This window comes from Malaclemys terrapin, chromosome 7, assembly GCF_027887155.1.
Source record: "Malaclemys terrapin pileata isolate rMalTer1 chromosome 7, rMalTer1.hap1, whole genome shotgun sequence".
NCBI lineage: Eukaryota > Metazoa > Chordata > Testudines > Emydidae > Malaclemys > Malaclemys terrapin.
The window spans coordinates 101081928-101106183 of NC_071511.1; the positions used below are offsets into that span (position 1 = coordinate 101081928).

A 24256-nucleotide genomic window follows, 5' to 3' on the forward strand; every position below is an offset into this window, starting at 1 on the left:
GGAGGGGCTGAGCCAGGAAAACACTCGTTGTCTATGGAATAAACACTCCTCAACCCAGTGGGATTCCTCATGTGAAATTTATATTGACTTGAAATTCCCTAATATCCCTGCCCAAAGTGAAAAACTGAGTAAAAACTCACTGAATTTACAATCCCCAAAGCAGCATTAGCTCATGTAGATGACCTATGGTCCACAGTTGTTATAGAACTGGCTTTGGGATGTTTAAGAAAAATCTGCATAGCGTTTTTAAAAAAAAAAATTACTCTGAAGCTTGCTTAAGGATCCATTCATGATTTAATTTTCTACACCAAACACCTTTACTGATCACAAGAAGCATTATTAAAAGGAAATTATTAAAAGGAAAACAAATTTTAAAAGATTTAAGCATCTTAAAATAATCCCGAAACATTGGAAAATATTCCCTTTCATGAGTCTCCTGTTTTTAGGCCTGATCTTGTTCCCATTAAAATCAGAGAGAGTTTTCTCATTGACTTTAATGGGAATAGGATCTGGCCATTAGTGTGTTTCCAAGAAAGCTCAGAAAATCTGAAAGAAGCTCCTTTATACAAATGCTGAGCTGAGTGAAGGGGATCTTTCAAATAATGTTCCACATTTTACTTTAAGTTCAGTTCCGTTATAAAGGGAAGCCCATGGAAATCATCACTGTATGTTTGTTGACAACACAAGCTGTTCCTGTTTGCTTGGTGTTTTCTTTTCTTTTGCTATGACCAAGAGCACTAGGAAGGCGGTGCTATTTGATTACCTTAGAGAGTTCATCTATGATATTTTGCTGTTCAATAATTTGTAGCCTCAGAAATTCAACTTCTCTTTCTTCTTGACTCTGGTCAAGGTCATTTAAAGAGCTTGGTCTCCTTATTATCCCAGCCCTTTGTCTCTGAAAAAAAAAACCCACAGAACAAAATTGCAAATGATTAAAAGTCTTTGCCAAAGCACAGCATATAATCCTTCCCTTTTACAACCAGTAATTCATCTAGGCTATTTGCTAAACTGATGGTGATTCTCTCTCTATCTCTCCCGCTCTGCCTGCCCCCATCAAACAATATATCTAGGTTGGGATTCTAGCTCCTCGGGCTAGAAAAAGCTAGAAGCTAGGACATCAGGAAGGCATCATGCTCATAGTCATCAGAGAGGAAAGTCAGTCTCGTGCACCATCTGGTAGCCCATTGAGGACTTTGATTAACATCAGTCTTGGAAAAGACAGTCTGTTCAGCCTTATATTGCTGAAGGAGGAATTTAAAGATGTGGCAAAAGGAATCCTAAATGGAGGTTAATTCTTTCTGGATTGTTCCCATTATCTTCAGCAAGACTGGATCTAGAGAGTGTGAGAGCAACTGAACTTTAATAAAAAAGTGTTTTTGGTCCTGCTGAATGCATGTCATCTCTCACTTACTCAATTACCATTAATGTTCAACTTTAAACATAAACAACTAAAAATATTGAGTCACTGGTGCAAATTTCCAAATCACCGCAAAGCAATTGTGATACGAAAATCACAATTTAAGCGAGATAATTTGCATCCATATTCTCCTGAGCACTACTGAGCAGTCAGCTGGATCAAAATATAGGCATTTTACTATAGCTCAGAATTTGGAAAAAAAAAAAAATAAATAAAAAGCAAAAGTAAAACATTTGCTGAACTAGGATATCAATGCCTGAAAAGCAAACTCTTTCTTGATCACTTTCTCACTGTATAACTGGAACGTCATCTGTTAATAAGCAAAAGCCATAAGTCACTTATTATATATAAATAATACCAGAAAAAACACTTAGAAAAATGAAAACACTTGTTTAATAATCTGCAAGCTTGTGATGATATTTTTGTTAAATATCTGATTTCCTCAAACATGTATATATTAAGTTATTTGCTCTTCTTACAGATGACAGTGACAAGGGGAAACCTACCATTTCTATGTTCTCTTGAGTTACAAATTTTAATTTATTTTCCATTCGACGTAAGGCATGGGATAAATCTTCATTCTTCCTACTGAGACGCTTATTTTTGTCCAGGAGAGGTTTATACTGACTTTCTGCTTCTCTTAGACGTTTTAACTAAAATATTAAAAAAATGCATTACGCAGTATAACTATTTCCATTTATCACTTTAAGACATATTGATAGAATTTATTACAACTAAAGTCATTTTACTACCACAGTCATATAATTCACTTCCAATTTTGAAAAATGCAAAGCAGTGTCATCTTGGATTCCTAGGTTATGTTCCTATCTCTGCCAGTGACTCACCGTGAGACCTTGGGCAAGACGCTTGACCTCTTTGACCCTTCACCCATATACCCACCCCCCTCCCTTGCCTACACACACAAACCCTTCATTCACATATCCAATCAAGTACTGGGGGTACAGGAAAAAACATGCAACAGGGCCAGGGGCGATATGACAGCAGCAGTTTTTAAAATCAGGTGCCCTCCAATTTCTGCTAACTTGGGGCCTGATCCAAAGCCTACTGAAATCAGTGGAAAAACTACCATTGATATCAGTGAACTTTAGATCATGTCCTCAAGGCTCTCCATCAAACTGTCTTCTGCTGATCACATGAAGATGCAGGGATTCAACTGTATCTGTCAATTCGATTTATCGATCTAGGTTCTTACATGGCACCTGTCACTCAACATTATGAATACAGGCATAAACCATTTTCATTTCCCTCTCCTTCTTCTGGACTTTGGGTATATTTTGTTTGTTCCTTTGTGTTGTTATTGTGGGACAGTTCTTCTCTCTGTCCCCCAACAGGCCAGAGGAGAGAAACCTGGGTTAGAGATGTCAACTTTCGCCCACCAGGGTGGAGTGGGGAGGGCAGGGGCAGGAAGGGTTCAGAAATTCTTCTTTCCCCTCCTCATATCAGAGGTCATTGGAGAGGATGTCATCACAGGATTGCACTCCCTCCCCTCAGTGGGCAGGGAGTGGCTCAGCCTGGCAACTCTGGGCATTGGATGCTTGGGAGAGTGAACAGGAGGCAAGATCTGCACTCTGCTTGATGTGCCACTTCTAGTACTGGACCATACAGAACAAGCTGAGCACATATCAGTTCAGGCTCAGCCCAGAAGCCCCTGTTGGGCACTAAGTTATAACTAAATTATAACAAGGTGACTCTTTGACAATGCCTCTTCCAAGAGTTTTAATAAGTTCGTTAGAAGTTAAAAAAAACAACAACAAAACCTGTAGCAACCTGAGACTTTTTCTAACTCTAAAACTGTCAATCCTTCATGAGTAAAAGCCCAATGTAAGGCTGAGTCTCTTTAAAGGGCATAGTGTGAGCACACCACAGAAAAAAAATATACCCCTACCCAATTAAAGGTTCCACTGAAAAAAAATGCCAACTAATATTTACTTAAAAATAAAATTGTTTTATGAACTAATCATATTGTGGACAATGTTATGTTATTGTATGGAATACTACCAGGCATAAAGGAAAGAGAGAAGCGGGGTTAGCAATTTTCTAATCTAATATGGACGCTATATGTAACCCCAGATTACACTTTTGAATTGCTGGTCTAATATTCTCCATAATTCAGTCTATATGGAGTTTTCCTGCATGGCACCAGTACTGTAAAATACATTCTGTGTTTGACAGCATACATACCATTAACTAGCAAATCTTTAAACAGCATTCTTGCATTTCAAACACACAGCGGACCAAATTCAGCCCTACTGTAATTCCATTGCAGCCTATGAAGTCGTACCAGAGATGACACACGATGTTCTATACACCGTGGTTCTCAGTTTCAGTAAACCTAATATGTTCCATGTTGTGCACTGTGTATTTTTAACTCAATAGAGATTAGATTCTACAAGTATGGGCAACCAATAAGACAGAGCAAATAGTTTTGGGTAATAAGGGCCTATATCAATCTTCTCCCAAAACCTGAACCAAACCTAATCCTGAATCCAAAGTTGTTCTTTTTTAGGCTTTCATATCTGCCCTCCGCCCATCAATTTTGTATGTCACTTAATTGCCTGGAAAGAGCAGTGGAAGTGCCAAAACAGGAACATGGCATCTACTCTACAGGATCGGGGCATTGGTTCATCATCTCTGAAATCCAAACTATGACAGTGGCAAATGCCTGATGCTTCAGAAGAAGGGGGGGAATCCATAATACACCTGACCAATTTTGCCATGTCATACAAAGGGATAGGACAGTGTGGGGTGGGGCGAGCTGACCAGGATATGAGATTTGATTAGTTCTTTACATGAGACAGGCATGGCTACAGCTGAATGATTGGTTTTAAAATTACCCCTTTATATCAAGCTAGAGTACTTGATTCTGTGACCCTCCAATAGTGAATTTTATGGTGATAAATGTTTCTCATGGTGTTTTCTGCCAGGTGGGAAGCACCTCCAAGAAGCTGTGCATTTTTGCTCCAACTTTCACAAATTCAAGAGCCTCCATTCTGCTCTTCAGGTCTTCCATGCTGCCTGGATAATGTCCCCATTCACTCTCTGGGGATCAACTGAGACCTGATACTACATAATGAATCTTCCATAGCAGATGTTCTTCTCTTACTCTGTGAATATGTTCTGCAACAGTTACCATATGAACCATGATAAAGGAGTTTAATGTTGTCTCTAGTGAGTGTCCACCTGCCAGTGCAAATTCTGATATGCATTCATTTCCTAAAAGGTAATGATAGTTCTTACTTACAAGCTCATTTCTTTCTTCTGACAGCAATGCATTCCGATCTTCCAGTTTCCGGATGATTGCACTTAGCTCAGCAATTTTAAGTTGGAAACGCCGGGCATCTTTTTCATCCAGCTGCTGTTCCTAAAACAAAGACCAACTGCAAATAACTGTTCATAAGATCAAACTTTTACAAAGACACCAACTTTGTTCTTGTCTGAATCCAACTATTTCTAACCTATTACACAGGAGAATGTAATCTGTGCCTTAGCACGGGGATTCTCAACTGTTTTCTTCCTGAGGCCCCTCAACATGCTATAAAAACCTCTACAGTCCACCAGTGCTACAACAACTGCTTTTCTGGCATATAAAAGCCAGGACCAGCATTAAGGGATAGCAAGCAGGACAATTCCCTGGACTCCACGCCACAGAGGTCTCTGCAAAGCTAAGTTGCTCAGGCTTTGGCTTCAGCCCCCGGTGGCAGGGCTGGGAGCCCCGGGCTTCTGCCCCACACAGCGGGGATTCAGCTTTCTCCCCTGGGCCCCAGCAAGTCTAACACTGGGCCTGCTTGGTGGCCCCCCTGAAACCTGCTCGCGGCCTGCCAGGTGCCACAGGCCCCTGGTTGAGAACCGCTGCCTTAGAACTGAAAACTGCAAGATGAGACCAACAGAAAATTGAAGGAGCAGAAATGTAAGAAAGTATGCAAATGCAAAAGTATGTATATGCAAATACAGAATCACAAATGTTAAACTTGGAAACATGAAAGACAAAAATTGAAAACTAAGGCAATGTTTCCAATATATGCCACTGTTGAACTGAGTATTTCAGACATGTGACTCACTATAAGTAGTCTGTTAAAGGGAAATTTATATTTATAAATACTGAAAAATAAATGTAGGAAATCCATGCAATGATACCATTGCATAAATTTCTCTTCTATGAAGTTGTGGCCCTACTTTAGCTTCTAATGGGTCAGTTATAAAGGTTTATGGTTTAATCGACCAAAAAGTGAAAATGTTTAAATCAAATTGTAAATGAATACAAATATAAGAAGACATGTTTTTATTTTTCTAAATCAGAGAGCAGTTACATTATATTTACAAAAGTTATAGGATTTTTTTTCTTTCACTAGCATTATTCTAATGTTTGATAAAACTTAAGTACAGAACTTTAATCAGAGCAAGCAAATTAAAGTCCATGATCCTAATGGAACTTTCAGAAGTTCTAGGATTCCTCATTCAACAGGTGCAGGAGAGGCTCAGAATAAAGAATAAAAAAGATTTTTTTGTTTGTGTTTTCTATTATCTATACTTTTACTGAGAAAATTAAGAACCACTGCAAAATAAATCTTGATGAGAATCAACAATGAAAAAAGTTAACATATGTCGCAGACATATGAAGTCAGTTAACTGAACGTTTTTACTATTAGCAAATTAATGCAGAAGCAGGAAGGTGGCATAGTTACATAGAAAGCCAATATAAAAAGGTGACTAAAATTTAATGCCATAGGATATTGCATAATATGAAAGAAACAGTTGAGAATAGGTTAGTAGGTATTTAGTTCACTTCCTAGACCACTCGTTGAAAGCAAAAGCACTTAGCAGCATGTAAATATTAATAATAGAGATGTTCTAGTCGGACTGCAGTACCCTGTAAGCTTGCATGCTGTTGGTTACACACACTATCTTTACTGATTTCCCTTTGTAAATTGTTCTTTTACATTTGCTTACAACACATAGTGTTAGTAGACTGGAAAACTAGCACACACACACACATTACTAGAAAAGCATTTGCATAATTTGTCAGCAGATACTATGTCACACTGTCAAATTAAAGCAGGTGTTTGAAGTATGATACATTTTAAAAAATGGAATATTTCACCTTGCTAACAAAAACCAAACTAAACCAAAAAAGCAAAAGCTTTCCCATGATCAGATTTGATTCTAGTTTTAAAGATCCCGCTACTGAATTGCCGCATTAAAGGAAATCTCCTTGGTTTGCTCTGTACTGCTATGGGAAAGCTGTTGCTTAAAATGTGCACTCATCAAGATTTTGTCATTTTTTGTTTGCTTGTTTAGGTGAAACCACGTGAAAGTGCTTACGGGGCTTCCTGAATGATCTGAAGCGTCTCCTGCACCACTTGCATAAGGAAGTTCCCGTTTGGGGCTGCTCAGATGCCGATCAGACTCTTTGATCTGGGAAAGTTGTTCATCTAAAGCCTCCTTTTGGAGCTGAAGTCTCTGAGCATGCCCGGCTTGAACCCCTAACTCTCTTTCCAGCACGTAGACTGCTCTGTCTTTAAATTTTATCTCCTCCATCTACAAGGAGAACAAAATACAATCACACAAGCATGCATGTTACAGGTCTCTGGTTACCATGGAAACTGGCAGCATCACACTAGCACAGCATCTTGGACTGTACCCAATGGAAACCATATCACAGTCAGTTTCACAGATTTGACATTCCTTAACACTAAAAACAACACCCTTTGGAAAATAAAATAGCAATGAGTGTTCGACAATGGCCATATGAACAGAATTGCTTAATAGCTTCAGTAATTATTTCTATACTTTTAACTACTTTGGGAGCCATCCAGCAGAAATGATCATTTTGCACCAAGAGTTTCTCAGCTACTGTATCTATTTATTGTTCTTGAATTATTAGTATCAGGTCCCAGGTGCTTTGAATTAGAGATGGTCCAAATCAATGCTCAAAAACCCACCCAAACTTTGCAGAGCAAATGGTTTGGAATTTATATCTGGTTGCTAATTCAAGAGCTGGACCCTACCTGAATGCTGGGCTGACCCTGGACATGAAACAACCAAATTTTGGGATTGGAGGAAGGCCAAAAGATTAAAACCCCAAAATTTGGAATTTTGACACTTACAGTCTTATTTACTTTAAGGATCTGAATTTTACCTTTGTGCAGAAGACCAACCATGCATTGCTTAATAAATAATAATTCTCCAAGAGCAGCCTCAATAGTCTTTTTGTAATTGTGATAATATACACTACTGTAATAGAACTACAGCATCTTCACCAGTTAGATTACACCAACATCCAGTACATGTGGAAATACAAGATACTACACTCACAAGTTACATTTAAATGAAACAAGCAGCTTTTTTAACAGTGAGCTGTTCATAGACAGAATGCCTTCCCCTTAATGGGACAGACAGTAAGAACTGGGCAGTCTACTGTTTTTGTTTTGTTTTTTATAGGATTTTTCCCAAACACAGATAAAAATGGAGGAATTAATTAGCCGAATATTTCATTGAATTAATTTGCTTTAAATGATTAATATCATGGTCAAACACAGGACTAAGACAAAAAAAACAAAAAACAGTTTTTCTTAAGTTATATCTGTTTCAAAGTGATTCTTGTTCATAAGAATGATTAGTACTGGACTCAGTTTTACAATCCTTAGCACCAGTATCCACACAAAGATAATATCAGACATTTAAGATTGTGAAGCAGATTGATGCAAATAAGGAAATTCAGAGTCAAGGCTGGCATTCCCTCCATAGCAATCCTGTTGTGCCTAAATACTGTAGCTGATGCAATACATAATACCACATATGGCACACCATCCCTAGTACCTAAGATCACACTATGACCTAAAGGCTAGATTTTTAAAGGTATTTATGCACCTAACTCCTACTTCCAGACTTTTCATACTGTGTAGGGAATATCTACTGTCTCGTTATTGTTTAGCAGAGCTGTGTGTAATATGTACACAAAACTGCAAATCTACTTGCATTGAGAATGGGGCTAGAGATGCTACATGTGAAATTCTGGCCCCACTGAAGTTTTGCCAATGACTTCAGTGGAGTCAGGATTTCACCCTATGTGTTTCAGAACCTCAGTCCAGTATTTGAAAATTCAGTTGGGAAGCTGAGCACAATCCATCCCCTAGCTGCTCTCCTTCCTCAAAAGCCCCAGTTAAGGTATCTATGATGAGAAGGAGAGGAATATATATCTATTAGTCTTGCAATGGCAATCATCTTGTCCACTGATTATTTTCAAAATACAGTCTCCTATTGTGTAGACTCTGGGATAAGAGCAGCAAAGTACACAACACTCAATTTTCATTATCTGAAAGTACTAGCAGCACCTGCAGTAACAATGGAGGGATATGTGCTCTAAAGTATTCACAATTCCTCACCGGCTTTGCACATCCTAAAATAAAAACAATAAACCCGTAAGTGGGATCTACACTATTACAGGAAGTAAATACAGAGTCTAATTGAAGAAAAACAAGTATTGTTTGTAAACTACCTTTGTGAAAAGGACATGTAAAAATTAAATACGTGCATGTATGATATTTTTCTATGCAAAAGTTAGTCTCCTTTGAAAACTGAGGAAATAAAATACATTTTGTGTACTACTTTATTAAAGATGCTTTAAAATAGTGAATTCCTAGGAATGCAGCAATCTACTAAAGTTTGCCTCATAACAAAGAGATGTCTGATGAACTCTTCCCATGGCATGCACTATCAAACAGTAAACTAAGAGACTTTAAATGAAAAAATATCTATATAGCCAAACTCTCACCTATGTGAACACAAAGAAATTCTGTAACACAGACAACATTTTCAATTAAGAAAAACATGAAATTACAAAAGATTCAACAAAATAATTATATTCTAGTAAGCTTTTGATTTTTGAAAAAAAAAAAAAAGGACTAAATCTTAGCTTAGTGAAGAAATAAGAGAACATTAATATTCACATCTCTCCTATCTGTTTAAGTTCATAGTTATGGATTAAATACAATGTTCTTATATTTACAGTTCATTGTTAAACATAAATATATTCATAAAATTTTATAGCAGCAAAATGTATTGAATAAATGAAGAAAGCATTTTTAAAAGATTATTTTACAGGGTTTTTTTCTTCACAGCATTAATAACATTAAGGTGCTGTTAAAAAAGAAAATTATTTGCCACTCACTGAAAGATCTTTGTGAATTTCCAGGTGTGTGTCCAAAACAAAGCTATTGCACACAGTTGTTTCATTACTCTACATAGAAACAATGAAGTGCCTTCGATTAATGTGGCTACCTTCCTTATATTTGTATCTGGTTGCTTTAGATAAGAGGACTACTTGTGAAACAATGTCAATGAATATATATGAGCACAGTATCCAATCGTCTAAAGGAGAATGTCTTGCTTACCAGTGTGGATATTCCCACTTTATTTTTAGCAGGCTGTCTCCACCTAGAATGAATTTTTATGCCGAAGTGCTAATTAATAAACAGCCAGTGCGCATAGCTACTGCCAATTATGCAAATGTAAAGGCATGAAAAGTTGGGTCCCACCATCCCTTGTGCTAGCAAATAAAATTTCTAATATTATTTTTCATCAAACTGATTTCAAACCCTATGACCTGATCTCTAGGGCAATATAAAAATCAATATGTAAGCTTCAATGCTGTAGAAATTTCCTCTTGTAATGTTCACAGGGCATTTATAGCTCTGCAGTCTCCATAAGTATCATTAACATGACTGTAAACAGCAGAAGTCTGCTTTTGAAGCTTCGTATGTCTATGCTCAAAAAGCCAAAGCTATTCCCAGAAAAAGGTTTTAATTGCAAATGAGAAAATCCTTGCCAAAGAAGAGGCTGTTACATGACAAACATTTCCCCACAGGCAGCATGTCAGAGCAAGCAATTAGAATGTTTAAAATAATCTGCATTAGCGATCAGTTTCCGAAGTTCTGGTGAATGAGCTGTCAATCATTTATTAGTGGAACAGTAACTAAAAGAAAGGGGATCTCTTCTCAAGTCAGTCTCTCTGACCTTTTGGGGATGCACACTTGCACTCTGACAGAAGGAGAGACCCAGGGAACATCTCTATACGCAATAGCACTTACCGTCATTCAATTTTCCTTCATATTCCTTCTTTCAACATGAAGATTTTCTCAGTGTTTTGAAATACATTAATATATTTGCCTCTTTGGATCTTTTCTAATGTTTGTCACTACAGAGGAGTAGCTAACCACTTTGTGTCCTTGTCAAACTAATTGCACTGGAGGGAATAACTCAGAACATTGTACCAGTATTACACACTTGTATACAATGTTTTATATTTTATAAATTGATTGGGTGTGACAGTCTCCCAGTGAAGAGACACTGTCAACTAGTCAAAGTCCAAAATGTTAATTAACTCCTGCTAAATATTCGAAGCACATCTAAGCCGAGCATATGTGCTGTATCAACCCAACATTGATTTCAGTCATTCAGTCCATTCACTTATGAATAGATGATCGCAACACAGCAGATGCAGTGGGAGACAAGCAGTGAAAGGGTGATTATGTTGTTGTTGTTGATGATGAAATATCCTTCCATCTTCCTAAATAGCTTGAAAAATTCACACTCCAGATCCAATACAACAACAACAACAAAAACTATAGTGTCTGTTTACTGATTTCATTTTTCATATGTATTTATTTTGCCTGGCATCCATCCATGTAGCATCTGCACACAATCCATATGTTAATGCAAAATTGAATTAAATCAAACTGGTGCTGGATGAACAGCACCCCTTCCTCGACTGCCTAACCAATCATACGTAACTCAGAACTGGTCCATGGGCAAGCAAATGCCAAATGGACAAAGTTCACTCTCAAGGTGAGTAAACTTCTAGTGAAAGTTTACCAGAAACACTCTGCCTACTATCCCCGAAGTGCACATCTGGGGAATGTGAGCAAAAGCACTCAAACATCATAGGTTACACTTTATAAAACAGGCTACATTTGTGCCTGCAATTCACAGCTGCTAAGTTTTGTACATCTTCGTATGTGACATTTCTCAACAGTGAAAAATGTCAGATTTCCCTCCCAGGTGCCCCTATCAATAGCAGTAGGCTTGGGGCAGGCAGGAGCATATTGCCTGCAGACTTCAGAAGCCAGGGGGAGTTGGAGAGAACAAGGGGCAGACACGTATGCTGGGGAAACCAGGGATGACCAAGGTAGTAATGATTAAGGCACTGGACTAGGACTTGGGTGATCTGGGTTCCCAGTTCTGCTAGTTCTGTGAGCACTGGGCCAACTTTCTTGGTGTCTCAGTTCCTTGTAAAATGGGGATAATAATCCCTCCATTCTCTCTCATCGATTTTGATTGTAAACTCTTCAGGGCTGGAACTGTTCTTCCAATGTTTATATAGTACATAGCACAATGGGTCTCTGATCACAGCAGGGGCCTCTTGGTGTTACCATCACAGAAACAGAAGCATACTATGATTGTTGGGAGAGCCATGGGCAGCCTCTTATTCTGCTCCTATGCCTATTGGCCTCTGAAATTTTGTCCCTTTCCAATCCCTGCTCCCCCATTCTATTCCTCTCTGCCCCTACTCCAAGCCTGTCCCCCAGTCTCCCCCTCATTTCCCTACCAGCCATCGCCACCTCCTCTTGCTCCCTGAAGGCTCCATGCTGCAGTCAGCAGAAAAATGAAAGGCCACCTGTCTGCCTGAAGCCAGGCTCTCCATGACCCTGGGGAGAGCAATGACAGCCGGCTCTCCCACAACCTGTTAAATGTGGCATACTTCAACTGCAATAAAGGTAAGCTTGGGGGTGGAGAATCTTTCATGCCTAAAACCCTACATTTGTCCATGCACATGTGGAATGTCCATTTGCATACATAAATACAAGGGATAGTTTTTCTTTTGTATGCACAAAAATCTGTGGGCCAGATTCTCAAAACTGAATTGACATAGCTTCGATGAATCTAATGAAGATGAGTCCAATTTACACCATTTGAGGATATGACCTTCTGTGTGCAGAATTACAGGCACTGATGAAGAGGGCAAGATAAAGCCCACTTTGAACATGTGGCCCTAAATGCTAAAGTTTAGTTTGAATTTGTAATAAAATCAACTGTAAGATTTTACTTTTTAAAATATAACAATGTATTTACAGAAAAATAATTTTGTAAAGCAAAATTTAACTTATTCAGAAAGAGAAGGGAAAAAAAAGATTGCCTTATGTATTTGGGTCCTTGGGGAATATTTTTATACATGTAGTACAGGGATCGGCAACCTTTGGCATGTGGCCCGCCGGTTTGTTTACCTGCCGCGTCCACAGGTTCAGCCAATCACAGCTCCCACTGGCTGCAGTTTGCCGCTCCAGGCCAATGGGGGCTGCGGGAAGCAGCGTGGGCTGTGGGATATACTGGCCACCACTTCCCGCAGCCCCCATTGGCCTGGAGCGGCGAACCGCGGCCACTGGGAGCTGCAATTGGCTGAACCTGCGGACGCGGCAGGTAAACAAACTGGCCCGGCCCGCCAGGGGGCTTACCCTGGCAAGCCGCGTGCCAAAGGTTGCCGATCTCTGATGTTGTATATCACATATGTGAAGGTGCTTGCTAGGTGATAAACTCCAGAGCATTGTGATAAGTGAATTTATCATGTGCCTTTGACCACTTCACCAATAGTCTGCTCACTAATCCACCTCCATGGCTTGTTCTAACATTCTGAACCCCAGAGCAGCTTCAACCAGCAGCCAGTATTTTTTCATCAATCTTTGCTTCCTAAATGTAGTTTTTTCCACCTGTACCCGGCAGAATGGAGTCCTACACCAGTAACAGCTTTTCTGTGCATATACATGTCACAACTTGCAATTATCACAGAGCCTGCAGCTCTAGAAATGGGAGTTTTCATCATTGCCACGAAGAGATACTCATCTTCCAATGGGAGCCAGCGCTAGCCCTATATGATCTAAAGGTAATAGACTGTAACACAGTGATATTTTTATATGCAGAAAAGCAACATTAGGCCTGTTTTAGAAGTTTTATGGGATTTAGGAACCCTGTGCAGTTGACTCATTGTAGCGAAGGCTGGCTTTACAGGAGGAGGGATATGAAAAATAAAACCTTAATAACATTGTTCTTAAAACTGTCTGAAACATTTGTAAAAACAGTTTTTCTACAATATTTGTGGCATATCACAGTAAATGATGGTTCACTCTCAGGGACAAGTTAGGGGCAGCCTTTGGTCAGTTCTAACGAGAATTGGCTGGAACGCAGTCTTCCTATTAGAAGAATCCACTGGCCCAGAAGAGCTAGAGCACTGTATGTTACAAATCAGGACAAATCCACCTGTATTTCCCCTCAATGGTCCAGCAAGGGCACCCACTCACAGGTTTCTAGCTGTTCCCGCTTATGGGTAGAGATCTGCTTCTCTCTCCCTGGACAGGATATGTCCAGGGTGCACAGTACCCTGCCTTCTCTGTGTATTTCCCAGAAAACAGAGTTTGTCTAAACAGACCTGTCTGATTTCTCTTCAGAAACTAGTGATTGCTACAGATATAAGGTACTTTCTTTCTAAGCAAGCCCTACTTTATTCTGAAGGTAAAAGCAATACAGCAAAAACATATTAAAAATAATAGAAAAAACCTACACACATGCTAATAAGCTTCCCAAACATGGATTCTGGCAGGCCCAGTCCTTCCAACCCTACCCTAAGGATTGGGGCCCTCCATTTGCTGGATCAGGAAGAAGGCCCTGAGTCTGTCTAAACTCGGGCTTTTTATCCAAAAGTCTTCTCTTTGTCTGTTGATCTCTGGGGAATCCAGTTTGAACTAGTTATGCATATCTTTCCACGGGGGTGGCTTCTTTAGGCAAATTCATTCAAGTTGCAGCATCGCCAATCACCCCTTACTGTTCTTCTATTTACCCTTCCCATAGAAATACATACAATTCCACAATACGATATACACAATTGCATTTTACTACAATTTGCCCCCAAACTATTAACTTAATTCAATAAAATTTAAACTTAATTCAGTAAAGTTCATTCAGGATATTGCAGGAAATTGTCAGTCCGTCACATAGTATACTCCAGAAGTTCCCGCTTCTGCTCTTTCCTATACCTCTGAAATGAGCACTGTTAAGAGTTTCATGTAAAGAGCTGCACACAAGAAGCCATTTGCAGAGGCTTTATTAGCCTACAAAACCTAGGAACACTGTTGTAGATTTCTGAGTGCTACATATGGTCATCTTATGTATTAATTATGTGTGTGTGTGTCTCTTTCATAAAGCATTCCTTTCGCAATCACTACACAAGGTGTGAGCAGAAGCAGGTAGTTTTCTATGCCATCCAGAGATTCCCTTATGCAAAACTTATGACAGGGCAGCTTTCCATTCCCTTTCTGTTGCCAAAATGTTGGAAAGGGAATGTAGCAGGGGCCAGGATCTGGCCCAGTATTGATGCCAACAGATTCTTAACTATCAGAGCTAGGTAAATATTACAAAACAGTGTTTGTGACCACTTGTTGAAACTCCTATTCAATTGGATCATGTTTTGTTCCTTTGTAATTCACTATTTGGGAACACCCACATGAAAGGGGTTTATCTGTTTGACTGATGGGAGAAAATCTACAAGCAAACAACAATGTTCACATTTATACACACACATATATGTATGGACTGGTATCACTATTTGTTATTCACTACTCATCATTTGAATTTTACAATGTTGACGTTATCCTATTATTATTTACCATGTGATTTAAGTGACCATCACACAGAAATAATGAATGGCCAAAACTTAGTTTGAGAACAAACCATAAGCTGATAATTGTTCATCTGATCTATCAAATGGATAGATGTGAATAACAAATACATTAGTAGAAATATGGATCAAACAGGAAAAATGAGCTATATTTTCAATTAATATTATTCATAATTAATAATTTGACCAGCTCTGACTATAAGAAGCCTGATGGAGATGTCATTAAACCGAGAAATCACCTTTAATACTGTACATGGGAATTTTTAACCAGCATGTCTTCCATTCTTTTCTTACTTACAAATAAAGGACTGAGTCAATCAACAGTAAAATGGGCAATTGAAGGATTTTTGCTTCCTACTCTACTCACCTGACACTTTGCTTTAACGCCCACATTTCTTCAATATGTTATCACTTCCTAGGGAAAGTGAGAAGTGTCAGACGCACGTGTCTGTAAACATGTAGTGCTTGGTAAGCAACAAGATTTTTGCCTTTTTTGCCTATGTTGCTAGAGCATCTCTATAAGAAGCAGGGATATTTGGAACACTGCATGATCCTACACTGGTGGGCTATTCATTTTTTAAATGGTCACTGTCAACAACAGTAATTTTTAAAAATCTGGTCCACAGTATAGTCCCCTATAAACAGTCTATCCTGTTATTTATCACTTATCTTTTCTGACCAACATACATCTCATATGAAACCTACACTGACATTACATTATCTTGGATTTTAGTCCCTACTGTGCATAAACTGCAATCCAACTAATCTGATAATGTTAACATGACTAATGGGCCCATTTTTCCTTGATTTTCATCATGCATGTATAACTCCCATTAATGTTAACAGAAAATGTGCATGTACTGGAGGGAGACTAGACCCTAAGAATGTAATTGAAGCCACCTTGGTAGTATTTTATGATATTTAGAGAGCCACAAATTAAAAACTAAAAATCAAGTTTATTAAATAAATTACAAGTTCTTTAAGAGGACACTGTTCATATGCCTACTTGTTACAATATGACATGTGATTTTCATCTTTCATAACTGTACTTAAGCTAGTGAACCAGTGACAGCTTCACTGTGCTAAAGTTGTGCTTCTCTGGAGATCACCACATACAAACCTTCCAGACATAAATAGCTCATGCCATATGTGCAAAAAGAAAAAAAAATATCTTGGGTTTAGGAGCTACAATTTTCACTCGATTAAACAGATAAAATAATGTTCTATGTGACCAAAACCTCTTCCCATTTCTTTAAATGTGGGACACATTCTTTTAACATTTTTCATAAGGACAGACAATAGCAGTGGAAGAGGACTTTGATGCAATGCATTATGACAGACATGAAAAATCACAGAAACTAGAAGTGTGATCAGAGATCACATACCAGATGCTAAGTTGGGGTGATAAAAGCTGCTTTAAATTCTGTTGTATCCAGCGGGAAAGAGAAGTTACTGAGTGATGATTTGTAAAACCATATGTAAAATCCCAGTTTTACAAAATCACATTTTGTATTATTTTCAAAACAGATGTCACATTTAAAAAATAATAAGCCCTGTGCATTAGAACTTCCTTGACACAAGAAATGGAGTCAATGTCATCATCTGCTCTCAAGACTTCCGCCTCCAGCAAATGCTTTTCTTCTAAAATACTCAATTTAAGTTCAACACTTACAAATAAAATTTTATTTTCCAGTCAGTGTTTGCCCTTTGATGTTGAAATGCACTTGTGAGCTCAATCTTATTTCAGCTGTAAATGGAATCTCTTTTATGTGACCATGGAATTTATATTGGATTTATGTACGTCTGCAGCCATACCATCAAGGCTGTGATCTCATTTAGTCTTACAAGCTAAAAAATGCTGGTAAATCCGTGGTTTTGGTCCTCCATGAAAAATCCATTACTTATATAGTGATAAGAGGGGGAAATAGCCAGTGCAATTTTAGGCTATATACTAGACACATTTAATTGTTCCTAACCATATGGGCCTAATTGTACTCTTTGTAGGAGTAGAAAGTAGCACACCAGGTGAATCAGGGTTAGATTGCAAAGGAAGGTCAGCTTGATGCTCGAATTACAAAATGATGTTCTAAGACCTGTGCAAGGCAAGAGGTTAGAGTAGATGATCATGATTAAGGCTACGTTTTAGTCACGGGTATTTTTAGTAAAATTCATGGACAGGTCATGGGCCATGAATTTTTGTTTTCTGCCCATGACCTGTCCATGACTTTACTATATACACCTGATGAAATCTTGGAGGGGAGGAGTGGCCCAGGGTGCCGCGGGTGCAGGAGGGAGGGAGGGGGGCTGCAGGTGCTCGTGGCGGGAGCAGACCGGGGGCGCCAGGGGTCCTTGTGGGGGTGGTAGGCAGTGGCCCGCTAGTGATGGGGGGGGCGGCATGCGGCCCAGGAACCCCACGGGTGTTTGGGGAGAGGGACGGCGCGTGGCCCAGGAACCCTGCAGGTGCTGGAGGGAGGGGTTGGCGGGCTCCCTACCTGGCTGTGTGTGCTGCCTCTGCCCCGAGTGCCAGCTCCGCAGCTCCCATTGGCTGGGAACCATGGCCAATGGGAGCTGCGGGGTGGTGCCTGTGGGTGGAGGTGGTGCGCAGAACCAGCTGCTAGGAGCTGAAGGAGGGGGATGTGGACATGTCTGGGGAGCCCCCGCACAAGGTAAGCGCCACCCAGAGCCCTACTTCCTCCCATGCCCCACCAGCTGCTCAGGTGGCTTCTGGGCCAGCCTCATTGGCCGCTGCAGAAGTCCCGGAACGTTATGGAATCTGTGACTTTCGTGACCTCCATGACAAACTCGCAGCCTTAATCATGATGGTCCTTTCTGGCCATAAAGGATATTAATCTATGAATCAGGTGTCGCTTGGCAAAGCAATGATTAAACGTGATGTGATAACCATGGGCATATACAAATATCAAAGAAGTAAACAGAAGAGAAGATCATTTTTAGCATGGTTCAAGAAAGTATAAGTAAGAGTAATGGGATGTTGTTGAGTAAAGGAAAAATTTCTAACAGTATGGTTATGTTGTAGAAATTGTAATAATCTCCCAAAAGAGGCAGTAAAAGACTGCTCACTTAGGACATTTAATAGTAGATCAGAAAATGCCCATTTGAAAATCCATCACATGGGGATAGAAAAGATGGCTGCTAGGTCTGATCCATCTCTAGTTGCTACTGGCTTCTGAAAAATAAAATTATGACATTACATGTTACTAGTATAAAAATCTGAAATTAAATGTTTAAGAAACATTTTGACTCTGTGTGCAAAGTAACGTATACATTATATTCTAGCAATATTGTCTGATGGGCACAATTTGCCTGCAGGTAATCAGCACTGAGTTATTAACATCTGATCTAATTAGAAGTGCTCAAATACAAGAGATAAAAGTCATAACTTCCTGACTCTTTCATATAAAATGCCTGAGAAGTCTATTAAGTGGAATGTTTTTACATACACTGTTAGAAGACAACTATACCCATTTTCAATCCAAAATTTTCTTTCCCGCAATGTTCATAGATGAAGGCAGATGAATCCAAATGACTCCAAAGCTTATGATTTCATGGATCACTGGTATTAACATATAAATGTCCCCCCGTCACTTGGTAAGTAACCTGCTGCACTCTGTAATAGGTTGGAACTCCCATGTGGTAAATATTAACTGTGAAATTTATGAGATCAGAGACTCTTTGTTCCACTCGCTTCTATCATTTGCAGGACTATGTAATATTTAAGCACCTATGGTATGAAATTACACAAGAGTGGTGTATTCCTGGTGCTTAAAGTTAAGCACACAGCGAAATGCTTTACTGGATCATGACCAGAATTAATTCCCATCCCCTCAGGGTTAAGTTGAACCTCTAGAGATTCGCCTTTCACATAATGCTGCTCTTTGGTTGATTAACTAGTGCTTACCCTGCAGCTCACAGTTTAAAACTACTGAATTAGTCATACATTATTTATTCAATTTGAGGTTGCCATATAATATTTATTGCTTAAAAGGTTATTTTATATTTTTCTGCAGGTCTAACGTGAGATGTGATTATCTTTTATATCATATCTACATATAATGAAAAAGGAAAATAACATCAATCTTAATTTGAAAAGAGAATATAGGAACAATACAAAATTACCTTTTTAAAGCAAATTGTAGCTGATTATGTATGGATCTATTTTCCATTCTGCAGCTAAGCCTGCCATGATGCAGCAGGATGTCTTCTGTGAGTAATTGTAAAGATGAATAATTTGACTTAGAAATTAAAAAGTGTACATCTCAGCAATAAATAGCTTCAAAGGGTTTTTATTTAAAAAGGCTTAATCTCATTGCAAAATTATTGACTGATCTGTGGATAGAACCTATTCTCGTCCACACTTACAAAAAAACAGTATTTTTTCAAAGGGTGAAATAGTTGTTTGTTGGTGTGGCTTATCACACCGCCTTTGTTAAAATTACTAAATAATGAATTGCATATAAACTGAGGAGCTTTTAATGTCCTGTCATGATTCCATTAACAATGTAGAACTGGATATCTGCCATGCCCTTTACAAAAACATGTTGTCCCTAAATGTGCAACAGGGCATTTGCACTGCAGTGAAGAGCAAAGCAATGTTTATGAATTATGGGCCAGATCCCCAGCTGGTATAAATCAATGGAGGTCAGAGAAACCACTTATATTCTATTTGGGAAGAAGATCAGCAGGAACATTGTGTAGATATCCAGCCTGAGACTTAGCTATGACTTGCCCGAAGCAAAATATGTTAGCTTACAAAATCAGTGCTAGTTTCACACAAGTCAGACAGCTGGAGGACTTCCCCAAATCAGCATCACTTCGAATAGCTAATTTGTAACACCAGAAACAGTCACAGGTACAATGGATTTTTGAATAGCCTTCTAAACTTTCTCATAACTTCTAAATGAGCTCCAGTGAATACACCCCTTTTGCTATATGACAAATACTTATACATTGGAAACTAATTCACTGTGGAGGTACACGGGACAAGAGGATACAACTTAAGTGTCTTTTGAACCCAACCTGTTGCTGGAGACGTGGGAGGGGTACAGTTAGAGAAGGGTGCATAGTAAATGCAAACTGGGTGGGGGGCAAGGGCTCCCTCAAGTCCACTCCAGACCCCACTTACATTCCTTTATAATGTCTTCCTCCCTCCCTCTTCCTCCACCCCCCGCCCCCACAACCCCAGTCAGTGGATACCCAAGGAGGGAGGGAGGTTCTTCAAAACAAACAAAAGTTCTCGTGCCTCTTTCTTTGTTTTCCTACAGACTCCCCTCTCTCATGAGGGAAGAGAGGGAAGGGTGACCTGGATATCAGATAGTCTTCCTGGGTTAGTCCTTTGAGCTTCATTTAAAAAGGGGGGTCTACCTCCAGCCCCTCCTCTGGGGGATACTGCTTGAGGCTAGGTCATGCAGCTTTGGAAGCGGCGAGGCCTGATGCTGTCTCCCTCTCAGCAGGCCTGTCTCTGCTGTCTGAGGCGGGGCAACCCTCTTCCTGCTCACCACCACTTGCTGAAGCCAGTTCTCTCTTTGAAACTCCAGTCAGAAAAAAAACCTGGCAGAGCACCTCGTTAGTATTGAATGGGCCCAGAGGAGCTCGTTAGTCTCCTCTCTGCCAGTATGAGTACATCTCCCTTCCAATGGGGTCATGCCTTTTACACACATTTACGCAGTTGTCACAGTTCAGGGCAACTGCCGCACCTATATCTCCCCTCAGTGGTCCAGCAAGGGAACCCACTCTGAGCCTTCCAGCTCCCTAGCTGTTGCCTCTCTTGGGTAGAACATGTGTTTCTCTCCCTTCTGATCAGGGTATTTCCAGGATACACAGTTCCCTGCCCTCACTGTATTTCCCAGCACAGACAGGGTGCCCAAGGACATTTGTTTGTTTTCTCTTCAGAGACGGCTAACAGTTATAACTGCTACAGTTATAAATTACCACACACCTCTTCATATGCAAGCCTACTTTATTCTGAAGGTAAAAAAGCATTACAGAAAAAAACATATTAAAAACAAGACTGAGACCGAATGCCTACACAGCAATTTCACAGCCCTGCAGCCTAAGCCCCTATGAACCAGGGTCAGGTGACTTGGGCCAGCTGCAGGTGTTGAATTGTAGTGTAGACATACTCATACACACATACACAAAAACACACATTATATGTGTCAATGGAGCATCCTATGATCCTGTCTGCTCCTTCCAACAGCTAGGGGCTGCCCTGGACTGTGGGACTGTTATCTGCTAGTTCTAAATTTTCTGAATATACTCAGTGCTAAATCAAACAGACATTTGGAGCAAGTGTAACTGGATAATCCAATATGTGAAAAAAGGAATAATTCACTCTGCCACCACTGAGAACAGCCTAGCTCCATTCTCTTTGGAACACCCCTTCAGATAGTTGAAGGCTGCTATCAAATCCCCTCTCACTCTTCTCTTCTGCAGACTAAATAAGCCCAATTCCCTCAGCCTCTCCTCATAAGTCATGTGCCCCAGTCCCCCAATCATTTTCATTGCCCTCCGCTGGACTGTCTCCAATTTGTCCACATGCTTTCTGTAGTGGGGAGCCCAAAACTGGATGCAATACTCCAGATGTGACCTCACCAGTGCTGAATAGAGGGGAATAATCACTTCCCTCTATCTGCTGGCAATGCTCCTACTAATGCAGCCCAATATGCCATTAGCCTTCTTGGTAACAAGGGCACACGGTTGACTCATATCCAGCTTCTTGTCCACTGTAATCCCCAGGTCCTTTTCTGCAGAACTGCTGCTTAGCCAGTCGGTTCCCAGCCTATAGCGGTGCATGGGATTCTTCCGTCCTAAGTGCAGGACTCTGCACTTGTCCTTGTTGAACATCATCAGATTTCTTTTGGCCCAATCCTCCAATTTGTCTAAGTCACTCTGGACCCTAGCCCTACCCTCCAGCTTATCTACCTCTCCCCCCAGCTTAGTGTTATCCACAAACTTGCTGAGGGTGAAATCCATCCCATCATCCAGATCATTAATGAAGATATTGAACAAAACTGGCCCCAGGACCAACCCCTGGGGCACTCAGTTTGATACGGGCTGCCAACCAGACATTGAGTGGTTGATCACTACCCATTGAGCCTGACAATCATCCACCTTATAGTCCATTCATCCAAGCCATACTTTTTTAGCTTGCTGGCAAGAATACTGTGGGAGACTGTATCAAAAGCTTTCCTAAAATCAAGATATACCACGTCCACCGCTTTCCCCATATCCACAGAGCCAGTTTTCTCATCACAGAAGGCAATCAGGTTGGTCAGGCATGACTTGCCCTTGGTGAATCCATGTTGACTGTTCCAGATCACCTTCCTTCCCTCCAAGTGCTTCAAAATCATAAATAATATTTGCCTGGTACCTCTAACCCCCACAACTACCTACATTCTGCCTTCACACTCTCATTTTCTTAGCCACTTATATTGTTAATACACTAAATACATAATTTTCTGAAGTCCAATTGCCTTCATCTCACATTGACAGGAATGATTAGTATGTGGTGCCTCTGAAAAAAATCAGGATATAACCCTTGGAGGAAGAAATGCTGAGAGAATATGGCATGCTCATTTAGCATCACCCTTCATGACTTACGGGAATGCTATTCTTTCACTGCTGAGTGCTTCTCAAGTTATACTTTCCCTGGAGTCTTGTTTTGACACACTGATCTATTTTAAATCACAATTTAGAGGCTGAGAATTTAATATGGCACACTGACTTCAGGGAGTGTTGTGGTTGGTCAGTGCTAAACAGGACCAAGCCCTTAAAAACAACTGAAAAATATCACCTAGGAATTGCATTAGAAAACAAATGTATACTTTGGTTAATTGAAACCGTACCTAAATGTGATCCATGGCTTATTTCAGTAAAGCAATATATGCTATCACAGCAAACTACCAATAGCTTCCTGCACCATAGGAGACCCTTCAGAACAAATGCATATTAGTTTTTAAATCTCGAAACTTATAGGCCCAGATCCTCAGCAGGTGTAAAATGGCATAGCTCCACAGAAATCTCTAGACCTGTGTTGACTTACAGCAGCGAAAGATCCAGCTCATAATATACTATACAATGTCTATGTTACTATTAACAATATTTAATTTATGAAGTGAAAAACATATTGTTTCATGATTTTTGGTATGCACAATCACTTATAGGACTCGCATTATACTTTTTTTTTCTTTGCAACTGGTTTAATAAATGAAAACATTTATATACAGTAATTGCAAAGGCAGAGATCCTATCTTGGAATTTCTAAATACTATAGATGACAATTTCCTAACTCAAAAAGTGTAGCATCCAACATAGGGGAATTCTATATCTGACCTTGTCTTGACAGATAAAGAGGAACTGATTGGAGAACTACAAATTAATGGTAACTTAGGTACAAGTGATCATGACTTGACCATATTAATAATGTAAAAACAGAATGAAGTCCAGACCAGTGGTACATACACTTGGCGCTTTAAAGGGGACAGTTTTACAAAGCTGAAAATAATTGTGAGCCATGTCAGCTGGGAGGTCAAATTTAATCAGAAACTTGTTTAAAAACTCTTTATTAGATGCCCCAAAAGCCACAGTCAAGGAAGAAGGCTGACTTGATTTAAAAAACAACCTATGTTAGAGGAAAAGTGAAGGGAGCTATAAAAAGTATATATATACACACAAACACCAAATAGAAGATAGGATAAGTTGATGGTAATGAATATTAATCAGAAGATAGAAATTGTGGAAAATTGATAAGGGAAGCAAAAGGGCAGAATCTATGGCCAGCAGAGTTAAGGACAATAAGAAGGAGTGGTTAAGTATATTAGGAACAAACAGAGTCCTAAAAATGCTATTAGATATGGTAGAATTATCAATGATAATACAGAAAAGGCAGAAGTGTTTAATAAATATTTCTGTTCTTCATTTGGGGAAAAACAGATATATTCATAACATATGAGAACAGTCTACTAGTATTTCAGGAAGATGTCAAACAGCAGCTACTAAAGTTAGACAGTTTTAAATAAGCAGATCTGGATAACTTGTATCCAAGAGTTTTAAAAGAGCTGGTCGAGGAGCTCTATGGA

General features: G+C 39.6%; 1 protein-coding gene across 3 annotated transcripts in view; it reads right to left on the reverse strand.

Moving 5' to 3' along the window:
• JAKMIP3 (Janus kinase and microtubule interacting protein 3) overlaps positions 1–24256 on the reverse strand; it is a 152152-nt gene that overhangs the window by 37325 nt on the left and 90571 nt on the right. For 2 of the 3 annotated variants that reach the window (XM_054033963.1, XM_054033965.1), the window contains exons 4-6: positions 4680–4793; positions 1924–2070; positions 764–895 (exon numbers count right to left, since the gene is read on the reverse strand). In XM_054033963.1, the coding sequence (XP_053889938.1) occupies positions 764–895; positions 1924–2070; positions 4680–4793 (393 nt within the window). Of the gene's footprint in view, positions 1–763; positions 896–1923; positions 2071–4679; positions 4800–6757; positions 6974–24256 lie in introns of all 3 variants that reach the window. The other variant, XM_054033962.1, reaches the window with a different exon arrangement.